The 16,379-nt window shown below is 34.2% G+C and overlaps 1 protein-coding gene across 3 annotated transcripts in view; it reads left to right on the forward strand.

Moving 5' to 3' along the window:
- The window catches only part of LOC110670274 (chaperonin 60 subunit alpha 2, chloroplastic), a 45,118-nt gene extending 37,293 nt beyond the window's left edge, over nucleotides 1-7,825 (forward strand). For all 3 annotated transcript variants that reach the window (XM_021832251.2, XM_021832249.2, XM_021832252.2), the window contains 3 exons: nucleotides 204-454; nucleotides 6,068-6,268; nucleotides 7,027-7,825. In XM_021832251.2, the coding sequence (XP_021687943.2) occupies nucleotides 204-454; nucleotides 6,068-6,268; nucleotides 7,027-7,314 (740 nt within the window). In that variant the 3' untranslated portion in view covers nucleotides 7,315-7,825. The remainder of the gene's footprint in view (nucleotides 1-203; nucleotides 455-6,067; nucleotides 6,269-7,026) is intronic.
- The last annotated feature ends 8,554 nt before the right edge of the window (nucleotides 7,826-16,379 follow it).

Below are 16,379 nucleotides of genomic sequence, written 5' to 3' on the forward strand. Positions count from 1 at the left end.
TTGTCTGTTGGTCCCTCGTCTCTTAATTGTCTGGTGGTAACAGTTCTAAGTGCTAGGACAAACAATTATTTCACCTGCAGTCATATTTGTGCAAAGGAAATATGTGAGATCTCTTTCCCATATGCTTGTCAAGACTGTAGTGCTTTACCTCATAGTACTTTGCTTCTACTCTGTTATCATTGATTTTATCTTGATAACTTCAGGTGCTGATTTTCTTTCTGGAGATTTTGGTCTGACTCTCCTAGATGCAACCTCAGATCAACTTGGTGTAGCACAGAAAGTTACCATAACAAGTAATTCAACAACCATAGTTGCTGACCCTTCAACTAAGGCTGAAATTCAGGCAAGAATTCTGCAGATGAAGAAGGATCTTTCGGAAACAGATAATGCATACCTGTCAAGGAAACTCTTAGAAAGAATTGCTAAATTGTCTGGTGGTGTGGCTGTAATTAAGGTTTGTAATTTATCTAGTGCTAGAAATCTTTGGAAATCCATGTCCTTTTTTCTTTCTTTGACAATTCTGGATCTGCTGAATGGATAATTCTTGTTGCAAATGCATCTTCTGCACTTGCTGCTAAGTGATTGAGATTTGAGTTTAGTTTAGCTTAGTATAAAGGTTAGGTTCTAAACAAGTGTAAATAAGATTAAGCATGCATCATGATTGATAATTGACGATGGAACAAAGTCTTTTTGTAAATATAGTTTTCTTTATGAGTGATCTCTTATCTATTTTGATTTGCTTTTCTTTTTGTTTTCTATTATAAAAATCAAACTTGTCATTTGGTTTCCACCTTGTCAATCATTTTTTAAGGAATCCTCTGTCTAGGTAAAAAATAGATTTGCTTGAAATTTTCTGTACAACTTATGTTGTTAGGGAGCTAGCTTTTGTTGACTTCGAAACAGTAAGAACAAAATGTATATTAGGCTACATCTCTGGGGTGTTAGTAATTTACTTATCATTGTTTGATATGAAGGGAAAAAATAAACCAAACAACAAGGTTTCAAAATTTCGAGTGTTGTGGACTTACCAAGTGCAAAAGTTGCAATCGGTGCCAATGATTTTTTTTTTCATTTTTTATTTTAAAACGTGCCAAATGATTCAAATCAATTGTAAAGTGTAACACAAATTCTATTTGCATGAAGGTTGTCTTCTAATTGAGTATTCAGAAAGATCCAGGTTGTTTTACTTATCACTGTTCTAGTCTTGACACAAAAGTTCCTTCCATGGCAGCTACCTCTTGTCTCCCTATGAACTTCCAATGTAGGAATATGAGGAACAGCTGTTCTATGAACCTGTGTTGTTTAGTAGGTGATTTGTTAAAGTCAAAACAGTTACAAAAATAGTATGTTAGTTGATGATGTCAGCAATCCTTTGTTTCTATTAACAGCTTTAACTGGAATTTAGGAGATTAATAGAGTTGTATTATGATCAGTTTTCTATTCAATAAAGAAAATCTGCATCAAGCAGTTCTCTGCTATTTTCCCTTCCTTTCCAGCTGTTTCTCTCTCTCTCTCTCTCTCCTTCCCTCCTCCTCCTCCTCCCCCCCCTTCCCTCCCCCCCCCCTCCCTCCTTTCTCTCTGTCTCTCTTTCACATTATCAGCGTCAAAATACTTCTATTAGCACCTAATGAGTACGGGTCCTAACACTGCATTTCAATATGCATCACCTAGTAGTCCTTAATGACCTTTATGTGCCTAGTAATCTAATATCCCTTTTAACTGCTGTTCCCAGGTTGCTTCTCTATTATGATATTTTTTTCCATGCTAATATATATTTTACCCACCAACTTTAAATGGATTTTACAAACTGTGATGATTGAGATTGGCCCTCTTGAACAAAAATCCAGCCTTTCCATTCTTGTGGAAGAAGTCTTCCACTTATGCAGAATTCTTCTAGGGCTTATGCGTTTTATGAATAACTTCATGGTACATGAAATTTAGTTTTTCTAGATATGTTCAACTGCCGATTGAGCAAGTTGAAATCCACGTTATTCTGGTTCAGTTTGCGTATTTGAGATGAAATGATGTTTTGTGATGGGGAAATAATGAAAAATGATTTAGTGATCCTATATATTTCCGAAGATGTAGTCCTAAACTGAGTGAAATGGAGGGGGGAAAGCCATATGTTCAACTCTGACTGATTTTTTATTAAACTCGAGTTGAGAAGAGAAGAAAAGCATATTTAGAACCTGGCCATCATTGTTAGTATTTCCCCGTAGGCATGTTTTGCATTTTCAGATGTTTGGTAAAAGAGAGAACTAGTTTGTTTTTAAGAAAAATGATTTTGTGCTTTCGAAGTGGGAAATAAAATTTTCATCTTCCACGAATTGATGAAAAGGATAAAAATATATAAATAAACCACGTAGTCATATGCTCACCATCTCACTCTTCATCAACTGCTGCAGACTGTTACTGGTGGTGGTCAGTCACTGTTAATGATCCTGACCACTATACTCAATTCAACTCAATTAAACTTTTATCCCAAAATTTATTGGGGTCGGCTATATGGATTCTCTTTCTTCACTCTAAATGATTTTGGGTTAAATCCTCGAAAATGTATAATACTTCTAGGTCGTATTGTACTACTCTCCTCCAAGTCAGTTTAGGTTTACCCCTTCTTTTCTTTCTATCCTCTAACCCAATGTGCTCTACTTGTCTAACTGGAACCTCTGTATGTCTACTCTTCACATGATCAAACCATTTCAATCTCCCTTCTCTCAACTTATCCTCAATTGGCATTACTCCTACCTTTTCTCTAATACTCTCATTACGGACTTTATCTAGTCTAGTATGGTCACTCATCTACTTTAACATTCTCATCTCCGTAACTCTCATCTTAGACACAGACAGCTCCTTCATTGCCCAACACTCACTACCATATAACATAGCCGGTCGTATAGCTGTACGGTAAAATTTTCCTTTCAATTTAGTGAGAATCTTGCAATCACATAGAACTTCCGTGGCACGTCTCCACTTCATTCGGTTTTAATCCTATGACTAACATCCTCCTCACATCTGCCATTTACTTGAAGGATTGAGTCGAGATATTTAAAGTGATTACTTTAGGGCAATACTACTCTATCTAAACTAACTCCTTCTCTATCACCATTTCGGCCTACACTGAACTTGCAATGTATGTATTTTGTCTTGGTTCTACTTAAAGCCCTTTGACTCTAGAGTACTTTTCTAGAGCTCTAGCTTTCTATTGATTCATTCTCGTGTCTCATTTATTAAAATTATATCATCCGTAAACATTATGCACTAAGAGATACTCTCTTGTCAATTTATTTATAACTAATGTAAAAAGGTAAGGGCTCACATTTGAACTTTGGTGTAATCCAACTGAGATAGAAAAATATCTTGTATCCCCTCCCACTGTGCGCACAATAGTAGTTGCTCCTTCATAAATATCTTTCAACGTTTGTATGTACTGAATAGATACCTTCTTTTGTTCTAACACTCTCCATAAAACATTTCTTGAAACACTATGATAAGCTTTCTCCAAATCGACTAAAAACCATATGTAGATCTTTCTTCACATCTCTATACTTCTTCATCAAGTTTTTAATAAGAAAGATCACTTTCATAGTTGAATGATTGGACATGAAGCCAAATTGATTAGGAGAGATAGAAGTGTCATGACGTAGTCGATGTTCCACAACTCTTTCCCACAACTTTATAGTATGGCTCATGAGTTTAATTCCCTTATAGTTTGAGCAATTCTGTATGTCTCCCTTATTTTTAAAAATAGGTACTAAAATACTTTTTTATTCATGAGGCATTTTCTTTGAGTTTAGAATTTTATTAAACAATTTAGTTTACCATGCCACTCCACAACTCCCAAACACTTCCACACTTCAATTGGTATTCCATCGGGTTCACAGGTTTTACCCACTTTCATTCTTTTAAGTGCTTCCTTTACTTCTAAAGATTTAATCCTTTTAGTGTAATTCACATTCTTTTCTATTGCTCTATAATTTGTATTCATGCTATTACAACTTCGACTATTATTAAAGAGATCATCAAAATAATTTCTTCTTTATCCTTAATGCACCTAACTTGATTGAAATCTTGGCATTTTTTTTCCCTCCTTGCTAATCTATAAATATCTTTATTCCCTTCTTTAGTTCTAAGTTTTTCATATAACTTTTCAAAGGCCTGCGCTTTTATTTGACTAATTGTCTTTTTTGCCTTTTTTCTTGCTATCTTGTACTGTTCATAAGCCTCATTATTATCACACTTAGGTAATTTCTTATACCATTTCCTATTTCTCTTTACTGCCTTTTGTACTTCCTCATTCCACCACCATCTCTCTTTTGAGGGTGGTCCATGTCCTCTAGACCCTCCAAGTACTTTGGAATAACCTTGCAATCCTTGCATAGAGCTTTATTTGTCTTCCTGATTAAGAGGAAGTCAATTTGACTTATATGTTGTCCACTTTTGAAAGTCACTAAATGCGACTCCCTTTTTATAAAGTGGGTATTCGCTAGTATTAGGTCAGACGCCATGGTAAAATCTAGGATGCTTTTTCCTTCCTTATTTCAGTTATCAAAACCAAAACCTTCATAAACATTCTCATGACATTGTCTATCACTTTCTACATATCTATTCAAATCTCCACCGATGAAAACATTCTCTTCATTCGGTATGCTTTGCATTAGATCATCCATATCTTCCCAAAACCTTTGTTTACTCTCACTATCTAATCCTATTTATGGGGCATAAGCACTAACTACATTTATTGTTTCTCCTTCTAATACTAGCTTTACTAGTATAATTCTATCTTCTACTCTTTTAGCAATTATTATGGCATATTTTAATGTCCTGTCTGTGATCACACCCACTTCGTTCTTGTTCCTCTCATTTCCGATAAACCACAGTTTGTATCATGAATTATCCACTTCCTTGCTTTTCTCTCCTCTCTCCTACCCATTTAGTCTCCTTAATGCAAGCAATATTCACCTTTTTCCTTTCCAAGGTATCCACAAGCTCTATTAATTTTCTTGTAAGTGATCTAACATTTCAAGTACTAACCCTGATTCGCCTCTTATCCTGTTCTTTCTTAATTGATCTCCTTCTATGATATTTTCTATTGTTCTCTATGCCTATCTTTTGTTCTGTTCCACTATCTGTTCTATGAATTAACTTCTTTACCCACACCCGTTCATAACGTGGGAACCCTTGCTCATTTAACATCACACCCGGGCGCTGGTATGGTGCGTCGTTTTCGGTGTACGCCTTACACCCTTGCATATTTCTCACTACACTCGGGTTTCGATGTAGCGCATTGTAAGTACAGGACGGTCCAACGTTTATATTATAAGAATTCATATCATGAGGTGTGACTAAATTTTTACACTGGTTGTCACCTACAGCAATCCTCCTCCTTTATCCTGACCACTATACTCTTGTTTTATTTATTTATTTTTGTTCTCTTCCCTAGTGAGTCTCCTATCCTCAAATATATATGGGAAAAAATGGGGGTTTGTATGTCGAAATGTCTTGAGGTCTTTTTTATTGAAGAAAGTAGTTTTCCATTGTAATTTAAACACTAAAATAAAATTTCGTATTAATTTTCAATGTTACAACAAAACAATGGAAATAATTCATTTTCTCAAAGAATGTTGTCCAAAAGACTTTTCACATGCAAGTTATTTTCTGCAGAATGAACAGGACCTTTTGGGTATATAAAGACTTTACGATTTAAAGTTGAAGATTTATCAAAATGAGGAATCATTGGAGAATCGTATTTTGCCCAAAAGAACTGAATTGTATTGAAATGGGGGCTGCTTTCTGTATTCTGAGTGCAACATTGCCCCCCATTAAGATCTCAGAAATTTCAAGTTAGTTTAGTTACAATTTATGAAAACAGAATTTGTTAATATTTCTTTTAGAGGAATATGACAAAACTGACAAGCATGAGAGTAAATGGAAATCTTGAGAACAATAAATAAGCCTTAATTCCAAACTAGTTGGGTTGGCTATGTGGATTCTTTACCTGAAAATCTTTAGATTCTCTGTATTTTATTTGAAATTTGACTTTTTTAGAGATCTGGTTGTAATTCAGGTAGGAGCACACACAGAAGCAGAATTTGAAGATCGGAAACTAAGGATTGAGGATGCAAAGAATGCAACATATGCTGCCATGGCAGAAGGGATTGTGCCTGGTGGTGGTGCTGCATATGTACATCTCTCAGAGCATATTTCTGCCATACAAGATTCCATGGAAGATATAAACATGCAGGTTGGTGCGGACATTGTGGCAAAGGTATGTTCTAATGTACTTTTGTTTGCTTCGCTTATAGTTTGCTTGCTCTTTTATTGAATTGTCCAAGGATTTTATTAAGAATGACATAAGATGGAAGAAGAAGATTGGGCTTTGAAAGCTTGATCATTCCTTCAAGCTGTTGGGGGTTATATATTGCTAAAATATAATAGGTATGGAAAGACAATCAAATCAATCATTCCTACAACAATTCTGGCCCTAAACCATAGCACACAATCACTGTTAGTATCTCTACTCCCTCTCAAGCGAGAGCACACATATAATATGCACCCTTGCTGCAAATGTAATGAATCTGAGAACCTCTTAAGGCATTTGGTAAGGAGCTAGTAGCAATATATCCTAATTCAATCAGCTAAAGAAACACTAGATGAAGTTGCTGAAAGGCAGATAAAAAACTAGAATTTACTGTCATATGATCTATGGCACTAGAATTAACGACCCATTTGGATGATAAAGACACAAGGCATCTAATTGATTTACCTGACTCGGGAATTAGTAGACACTTGATATTAGGAGAGCCGGGCATATTTGTCCGCAGAATGCAGATACTCGGACAGTTCTTTCTGAGGGTGAGGGTATTGTAGTGGCACGAGGGTACCTTTTTTAGTGGCTAGGTTATAATCTATGTTGCAAAACTTGTAATCTGTTTAATCGTTTATATTGCCAAAAGCTAGCTGTAAATAATTATTGAAAGAAATTCCTTCAGGTGTATAAGAAACATTTATGATGATCTGTTGCAGGCACTTCTTGCACCTGCAAAAGCAATTGCATCTAATGCTGGGGTTGATGGAGCAGTTGTGGTGGAAAGAATTCGGACTTCTGATTGGAGAAATGGTTTCAATGCAATGACTGGTGAATATGAAGATCTTTTGGATGCAGGGGTGGTAGATCCTTGCAGGGTTTCACGGTGTGCACTTCAAAGTGCTGCCTCAATTGCTGGATTAATTCTAACAACTCAAGCCATACTGGCGGAAAAAATAAAGAAGCCAAAACCTGCCATCCCTCAAGTTCCCGGGATTACACAATAAGAGGGGGGAAAAAACCTTGAGCATGGAAAGGAACTGAAGAAACTGTTTTTGCATTGGTTTGAAACAAAGACTGCAAGCTGGAGCCTGAAAGAACGTTTATTTTTTTGAAGGAAGGCTTCTCAATTCATGGATTTGCCCGACAGCTTCTACTTCTTATAAAGTAGACAGGTGAAACAAATGTGTTCTTCAGGTAATGTAATGTTGGTGGTGAACTGATCTTCCCCGCTGCTTTGTTCTGAAGCCTTTATTTATCACCTTCCCCGTCTATGCTAAATCCCAAAATAACTTGCACTGGACATTGGTTATGACTGGTTTTGCCAGACATACATGTAGGAAAATGTTGTCTTGTTTCTGAAATAGCTTCAAAGTTGGGTTTTTTTTTTTTATTTTTTATTTTTTATTTTTTTAATGCTTAGAATGACATAATAGAATGGACAATCACTAGTCAGAATTGTTCAGAGCTGTGCCTGTAAAATACCATATGATATTAATGGTAAGATCAATTCAACCATATCATCTGCCAATGTTTGGTAAGCCTATCTCTAGATAGTATTTTTAGACAAGCTTGTTACCTTTGGAAGTTTGACAACTTCATCGATGGGAAGAAACACCCAATAACTTTATCTAAAAAGAGGTATATTTGATCATATTTGATTGAAGCTGACTTCTTGCTTTCAAGTACAATTCATAGATTTATAAATTTTGGTTAGCATAACAAAAATTATAATAAACAATTAATTTCAATTTTATATAAAGTTTAACACAACAACATCAGAATTATACTCATTTTCTGGGGAACTTTTAGAAAGATCATATTTTATTCATAGTTATTTATCAAGAATTAAATGATTTAATGTTGGCGTAATGACCTTAAAAACGAAAACATTGTGTATTTTTGCAAGTTATTTATCATCCTATATTATACTTGTTTGCCAAATGAATTTTAGGTTCCTTGCTTTTATGGTGCTAAAGAATGGTCATGGCTCTTTAGATCTATTTATGCTCTCCCACTTTTAATAATGAGCTTTAGGAAGACGTGGAGCCTTGGGTAGAATTTAATTTTTAGATGTTGATGTCATTAATGGATTATTTGACTTCTTTTTGTTAAAGCAATATACTTTGCGAATTTACTTAACATCAATTCTTTATACTAAAACATGATCTTTTATGTATAACAATTTTGATAGATCCATTTGAGACTTCATCTTTGGACTTGCAATTTCGTTTTCCCTCTTTTTGTAGCTTACAAGTCACAACTTACGACATGACAGTTCCTTTAGCTATTTTAGAATTATAATTTTAGAGTTTCATGCAGTCTATAATTTGATTTCATTGCGAGAAATAAATGCAATTCTATCTTATTTATTTATTTAAAAGTTTAGATTGAAGTTTTCAGTTTTAGGTATAAGTATAAAAATAATATTTTTATAGTTTCAAGCTTTGATATTTTAGGGTTTGTTGTGTAATATATATTATAGTGGTTCCCATTGACGACGTGGTTAGCGCTCATAAGCTAAATTATTCTATTACTGTTAATAGGTTGATGTAACATTATGATGCGCTCGTTTTTATTAGCGAGTGCATCTTTATTATTTTTAATTAGTTATTTTTTAATTATAATTTTTATTTATAATATAACTATTTTAAATTTATTTAGATTTATTTTTGAATTATAAATAATATTAATAAATTTAATCATATTAAATTTTATTTTTAATTTTACTTTTTACAAAGTGTATCTTCTTTCGACAACAATTATTATTGAATAAATTATTAAATTTTAATTTAATTTAATTTTAAAATATATAAAGTAAGTTTAAAATAACAATATAACATATGATTTATTTAATTAAATATTTATATGAAAATATTATATGCATTCTTAGGTAAAAAATGTGAGAATATATATCAATAAACATCATTAGTAAAAATTAGAAAAAAATTACAATTTAGACTTTATATTTTAATAAAATTAATTATTTAATGTTTGTATTTTGAAAAATATACTATTTCGTTTATTTATTTTACTTTCATAATATTTTAGTGAAAGTAATCAGTTAGTTTTTATATTTTAGAAAATACTATTATTTAATTTCTTTATTTTAATGAAACTAATTAGTTAGTCTATTTATTTTAAAAAACATATTATTGGATGAAAAATGAAAATTTTGCTACGTAGAGGATAAATTTAAATTTTCATTTTTTAAAACTGTTTAAGTATTTTTATTTTCTTTTTCTAGACATTATTTTTATATTTTCTCTATTAAAAAAATATTTTTTTTTGAATTATTGCCTTCATTATTTAGAGATCCAGGAGTTTTGATTAAACTTTTTGTGCATATAGCTTGTACTATTTCCTATCAAAAAATAAAAAATAGATAGAATGAAGGGGAGAAGGTTGTGGGTATAGTGAGGAAGAAAGATAAGGAGAGAGAAATAAGGAAGAGTAAGAGAGAAATAAGGGAGAGAGGGTTAGGATAGTTTGGGTATAAAAAAATAACTAAAGAGACTAAATAGTTAATGGAATCGAATTACAAAAACTAACTAATGTATTTTTCAAAATAAAAGGAGTAACCAGTTAATTTCACTAAAATAGAGAAATTAAATAATAATTTGACTGGTATTGAAATTTTAGACAAACAAAAAAAATTCACAAGTAAACTAAATAGTTTAACATATTAAAAATAAAGGGGTTTAATAATTTTTTAAAATAGACCAAATAAATAATTTTGATAAAATATAAGGATTAAATAATAATTTTTCTAACAATTATTGTTGGTAGTTCAAAATCTTCCAAAAATCATTTTAGTCAAGTTTCATTATAATTATTTTCTTTAAATTGCATGTCATAAAAAAAACTTTTGAAAATTCATTTTACACTTAGTAAATTATATTATTGGGATATTTCCCTTTTACTTAACATATATTAATTTTCAAGAATAATGTTATTTTGCCTTGGCCAATTCATTATTTGCTATCATCTCATTCCAATTAATAAGCAGACACATAGCATAATAAAAATAGATATCACAAAATCAAATAATGAGAGTTCACAAATTGGTCATAAGGTGTGCAATTGATTGATTTGGTTTTAAATTAAATAAAAGTGAAAAATAAAAAATTTAAACTGAATCAAATCGATAATTGATATTACAATCTTTAAAATAATGCTAAGGAATGAGTAACAGATAACTGAGTGAACGGGTAATAAGCAAACTGAACCAGATCATCATACCCGGACACTTGGGTAGAGAGTTACTTGTCCAAATATGTAATACCTTGAACTTCCGAGTTATGAATAGTACCATTTTTGGTCTGTGACTAGTACTATTCAAAGACATATTGAGGATAAAAAATAAATAGAAAATTAATTGAGATAGATACAATAAAACTTCAAGTAACCAAAAAATATAAGGACTCACCTGGTATATTGTAAAAGAGGGATTATGATCTGATAAGGGGTATTTTGGTCAATTCACTTTAAAAGTTGATTTTTGATCAAAATATCAATTTAATTAAATGAAAATAAAATATTGAATTATGAAGAAATATTGAGGGAAAAATTAGAGTAAAAGTGAAAAAAAAATAAAAGAGGCAAAAATCTAGAATTTAAATTCCATTTTTAATCTAATTAAAATTAATGACTTATGGGCTTTTGACAATTAAACTTAATTATTTAATTAAAAAGGAATAAATAAGTATAAAAGAAGACAAATCTCCTTCTTTCCCTTCTTCCATGCCACCACCCACTCCTCTCTCTTCCTCTCTCTCTCTTTTTCTCTTCTTCTTTCACTTCTTCCCCTCATTGATTTCCCCTCCCAAGTTTTAATTTCCTTAAATTCCCCTCATAAATCCCATAATCCACTAAAAGAAAAGATCAAAGAGAACTTATGATGAAATTTCATAAGAAATTGAAAGAAAACATGCATGGAACCTAAACTAGGGTTTTGGCCAACTTAGGGAAAATTTGGGTTTTGATGTCTTTTACTTAAATTGATGATAAATCTAAGTTAAATTGAGGTAGTCTGCATGATTGGGAGTAGTAAGATTTCAAGGGATTGCATAAGTTGAATTATGGAAGATTAGGGTTCATGGGAAAATTGGGTTTTGGTGCTAGAGAGTGAAATTGGTGTGTGTAGTGTTAAATTATGATCATTTGAGGTTTATTTAGTTTGAATTGATTGATGAATGGAAGTAACAAAATGGTAGGATTAGGAAAAATTGTAAACTTTGGTGTTTGAAAATTGTGGGTTTTGTGTAAGGAAGTGCTATTAATGTGTCAATGCTAAATTATAATCATTTTGGGTGAATTAAATATGAATTGAGATTGGTTAGAGGGAACAATTGAAGAAATGAAAAATTGAACTTAGGGCAAAATTTTGCTGCAACATCCTCACTTTAGCTAGTCCATACAGTCTACTATTCCAGTGACCAGTATTGGTCTGGACAGCTAGAACGTCCGGAAAAATATTTAAACTAAAGTGAGGAACCATAATTAACTCAAATATTAATAAGAAAAATTTAGCAAAAATTTTAGAAATAAAATACAACCAAGTTAAATGAGCTGGTGCCCTGGCGATAGGTAACCTAGTGAGAAGTTACGGTTCTCGCAACTAAGAGCCCTAGACCTAGGGGAAAAATTATAAAATAATTTCTGGGACTCCAGAGAAGGGTTATTGAGGTTCCTATGACATTAGAATGCCAAGAAAATACTTAGAAAAATTTTTTTAATCGGTACAGACAATTTTGGCCCGTTAAGCCAATGGAGGGCATTTTGGTCATTTCGTCTTCAGAGATAATTTTTGGCCAACTTGTCCAATTAAATAAATAATTTATATAACATAAAATATGAATAAATTTTGTTAAAAATTTAATTGAAATTAAATAGACAAGAAAAGGGTGAAAAAATGAAAGAAATTAGAATTATGACATCATAATGATGTCATTAAAAGTCTCCCACCCAATCAAGTGTTGACACATGGCATAAATGTGTTTAAAAAGACAAAATGGGCTGAAAATGAACAAAAAAAAATCAGATCTTTCTCTCCCTTTCTTCTTCCTTGCGTGAACCTTCTCCATAACCACTATTTTCAAGCTTTTTCAAAGCTTGATTTTACAAACTTCTACCCAACAAAACCCTAACCTAACAACATAAAAATTTGTTCTTACATCCTAGTGAAGCTTTTGGGAGCAAAAAGAAGAGGAAAACAAGAATTTGATCAAGTGGGAAATTCACTCCCTTAGAGGTTAGTGACTTAAATTAGATTTTCTCTTTAAATTCATGTTGAAGGAGCATGATTGAGTGTAAAAATGCAAAGAAATTTAATAAATATCATGTGTATGCCCATCCTATAATTTTGGCAGCCATGGATGTGGTAAGGTTTTGATGATTTTCATGGAGCTAAAAGGGTAATAGGGCTGCCTTAACAATAGTCTCTCAAGTAAAATGATGAAATGCTAGTTAAATGCAAGATTGGAGATGATAGGGTTAGGGTTTGAGTATAAAATGAAGACTTTGAATATGTAATGGTGAAAGTAAATTTTAATGGTTAATTAGTGACCATTTAGTGATGTGTAAACAAGAAATGAAGTGGTTTGTGTAGTGGGAATTGAGATTAGTGTGGCTGCCCTTGGTGACCTGCAGAATTGGATATGAGTCCAGCAGGTTTGGGTAGCAATAACTTGAATTATAGAGGTCCAATTGGTGCAAGGCCAATTGTACATGAAACTAGACACATAATGGCACAACTTTGGTGAAGAAACCATGCCCAGAAAACCAAACCAAGTTGACCAAAAGTTTGCCCTAATTCAGGTGACCTGCAATCTATCTGGGTAAAATGACCAAATGAACAGTATTTGGTCATTTGGCCATAACTCAATGTAGAAAGGTCCAATTGACCTGAAATTTTACCAGTAACAAGCTGAGATATAGACCAACAACTTTCATGAAGAAACCTGACCCAAATTGTAATCATAACCTAGTCAAATTGCCAACCAAACTTAGGTTACCAAATCTGACAGAACCAGTTTTGCCCAGAATTTTGGAATCTGTCCAATCCGGCCAGTTATGGTGTTTAGGCCATAACTTGAGCTACAAAACTCCAAATGGAGTGATTCAAAAAAGGAAATTCAACTAGACAAAATAAGGAACAACTTTCATGTTGATCAGTTTTCCAAATTCCCACTGAAAAAGTGACTAATGAAACAGTAAACCCAAAGCTTGAAAACTAAAAATTCTGTCCAATTCACATTAAGCTTAGAGATGGTATTGGCAACCAATACCAACAAGTTTAAAATGCAAAATGTGGTATGTTAATGATATTTAAACTAATTTACCTATTGCCAATGCAAAAGTCAACATTTTGGTTGACCAATGAAATGAATAGTAATCATAAAAATTCAATTTCAAAGAATTACATAAATGAAAAGTGTTAAATGCCCTAGTAGGCCTAATGTGATTGGTTTGGATAGGTTGGCATGCCAATAGGGTTCTGTTAGCAGTACTGCATATGGCTTCATGCCATTCTGTATTTCATGGCTTTTTATGCCATTATGTGACATAATAGCCTTTGGCTATGATATTGAGTTATTATACTCGGGTTTAATCCCTGATAATTATTACAGCTTATTAGTACATTTCATGGTACACCGGAGACACAATGTGACCGATGGTGTGATGGTCCGAGGTACTTAGTACCCAGTACTAGTTTACCCGTTTATCCAGTCCAGTCAACTAGTATAGGTTACTCTGGCAATATTAATAAATCTTACCAAACTTTAATTGAATAATATTGCAATAAATATTTGAAATTAAGTCTACCCAAAAATGTAAATATACATTCTGCATACATGTTTTTATTTTATTTTATTTTATTTTATATTGTCACCACTAAGCAGAATTGCTTAGCGCGTCGCTTTTGCCACGCGCAGGTACTGGAGACATAACTGGGGAGTCCAGCAGACCTCATACAGGGTGAGTTTTCAGATCTGCACTCAGAGTTCAAAGTCACCTCACAATTGCAGTGCATTGGTAGGACATTGGGCTACCTAAGTCTTTTGTATTTGTAAACTTTTGTTATGTATATTATAAACTCATGTAATCATATTTTTGCTGTAATTACCCATGAGCTGTGTTCAGAAATAAATATGAGTATTTCTCATTGAATTGGGTGTGATATGAGATGAATGTGAATTTTGAGATACTGAATTGATTTGAGAAATTGTTGAAAAATGTTGGTGGTTGACTGAGATTGAAATTATAATTATATTGGAAGTGTTTTTAAATAGGTTCAGAAGAACTGTTTTTCCAATTTACAGTCGGCACTCTGCCGGATTTTCTATAAAATTTGCGAAAAAATTTAGATTTATCAAAAATTATAAATAAATGAATAAAAAGGGATTAATTGAAATTGAAACATGAATTGGTGTTCCGACACACTGAGTGGCATAACTTGCTCGGCTACACTATAGATGGGTAAGGGGTGTAACATTTAGTGGTATCAGAGCATCGGTTTAGGCGTTTCTGGGCCTAGATAGAGTACATACCATTGCATTGCATTTGTAAGTGTTGAGGTGACACTGATGCAGATCTGTTTGTTTTCTTATTTTGAATAGGACATGGATCCTGCTTCGCAAAGAGCAGTTGATGAAGAGGTGGAGAGTCATGCTCCACCAAGGGCTGAGTCTGGGGCCTGGGGAGAACCTACTCCACCAGCAGCTGAGGACCTGCTCAACCTCAGTTTGCTCTATTTCAGCAAATGACCGAATTCTATTGGCAAATGATGGGGGCAATACCACCACCACAACCACAGCCACAACCTCCACCAGCACCACAGAAATCTCATCTGGAGAAATTGAGAAAGCATGGGGCTATGGACTTCTTTGGAAAGAGGGAGGATGATCCCATGGCGGCAGAAAACTGGTTGGATAGAACCATCATAGTGCTGAAACAGCTAAATTGCACCCCTGAGCAGAACCTAGTGGCTGCTGTGTCCCTACTTCAGGATGACGCATATCAGTGGTGGGACACAGTAACCAGTGAGATGCAACCTGAACGGATCACCTGGGAATTCTTTCTTACAGAGTTCAGGAAGAAATATATTAGCAAAGTGTATTTAGAAGAGTGAAGAAGGGAATTTATCAGTTTAAGACAGAGACAGTTGTCAATGGCTGAGTATGAGCGTGAGTTTGTCAGACTGAGCCGGTATGGGAGGGAGATAGTCCCTACCGAGGCAGAGAGGTGCAGACGGTTTGAGGAAGGGCTCAATGACAACATCAAAGTCATGATCACAACACTGGAGATCACAGATTTTTCTAAACTGGTGGATGCTGCATCAAAAGTGGAAAGGGTCAGAATCAATGAACAAAATAGAAGGGAAAGACAGCAGAAGAGGGGTCCGGGTCAGTCTAGTGCATTTTCTACTCCCAGTAAGAAGAGTAAGGGTCCTCCTGCTCAGAGTTTAGGACCACCACAGGGTCAGGGCCAGTCTCAGGGGCCTAGACCACAGTTCACACCTAGGAGAGGCCAGTCCACACCATTAATGGGCAGCTCTCCAGGGACGGTGTTTAGGGGACCAGCCCCTGCATCTTACGCTTGTCGATCTGGCCGAAGTGGCATAAGGGGGAATGTTGGCGAGTGACTGGTGCATGCTTACGGTGTGGATCAACAGAAAATCAGATCAAGAATTGTCCGAAGAGGACTACTACAGTTGCTCCAACACAAACTGACAGACCTGCTCCTGCACCACAAAGAGGTAGGAAGCCTGGTAAACCTGAGGCAGCTGGTCCATCACTCAGGCCTGCATCCGAGTCAGCTGAGAGGCCAGACACTAGAATACCTGCCAGGGCCTATGCCATCAAAGCTCAGGAGGAGCAAGATGCCCCGGATGTCATCAGGGGTATGTTTTCCCTTTACAACACTTCTGTGCATGCATTGGTGGATCCAGGATCCACTCATTCCTACATTTGCATTAAACTAACCCATAGAGAGGGGAGTTCCAGTAGAGGAGAGTGATCAAGACATTCTGGTCACAAATCTACTAGGCCACAGTGTGGTAGTGAATAAA

The sequence above is a fragment of the Hevea brasiliensis genome, chromosome 4 (assembly GCF_030052815.1).
Source record: "Hevea brasiliensis isolate MT/VB/25A 57/8 chromosome 4, ASM3005281v1, whole genome shotgun sequence".
Lineage (NCBI taxonomy): Eukaryota > Viridiplantae > Streptophyta > Magnoliopsida > Malpighiales > Euphorbiaceae > Hevea > Hevea brasiliensis.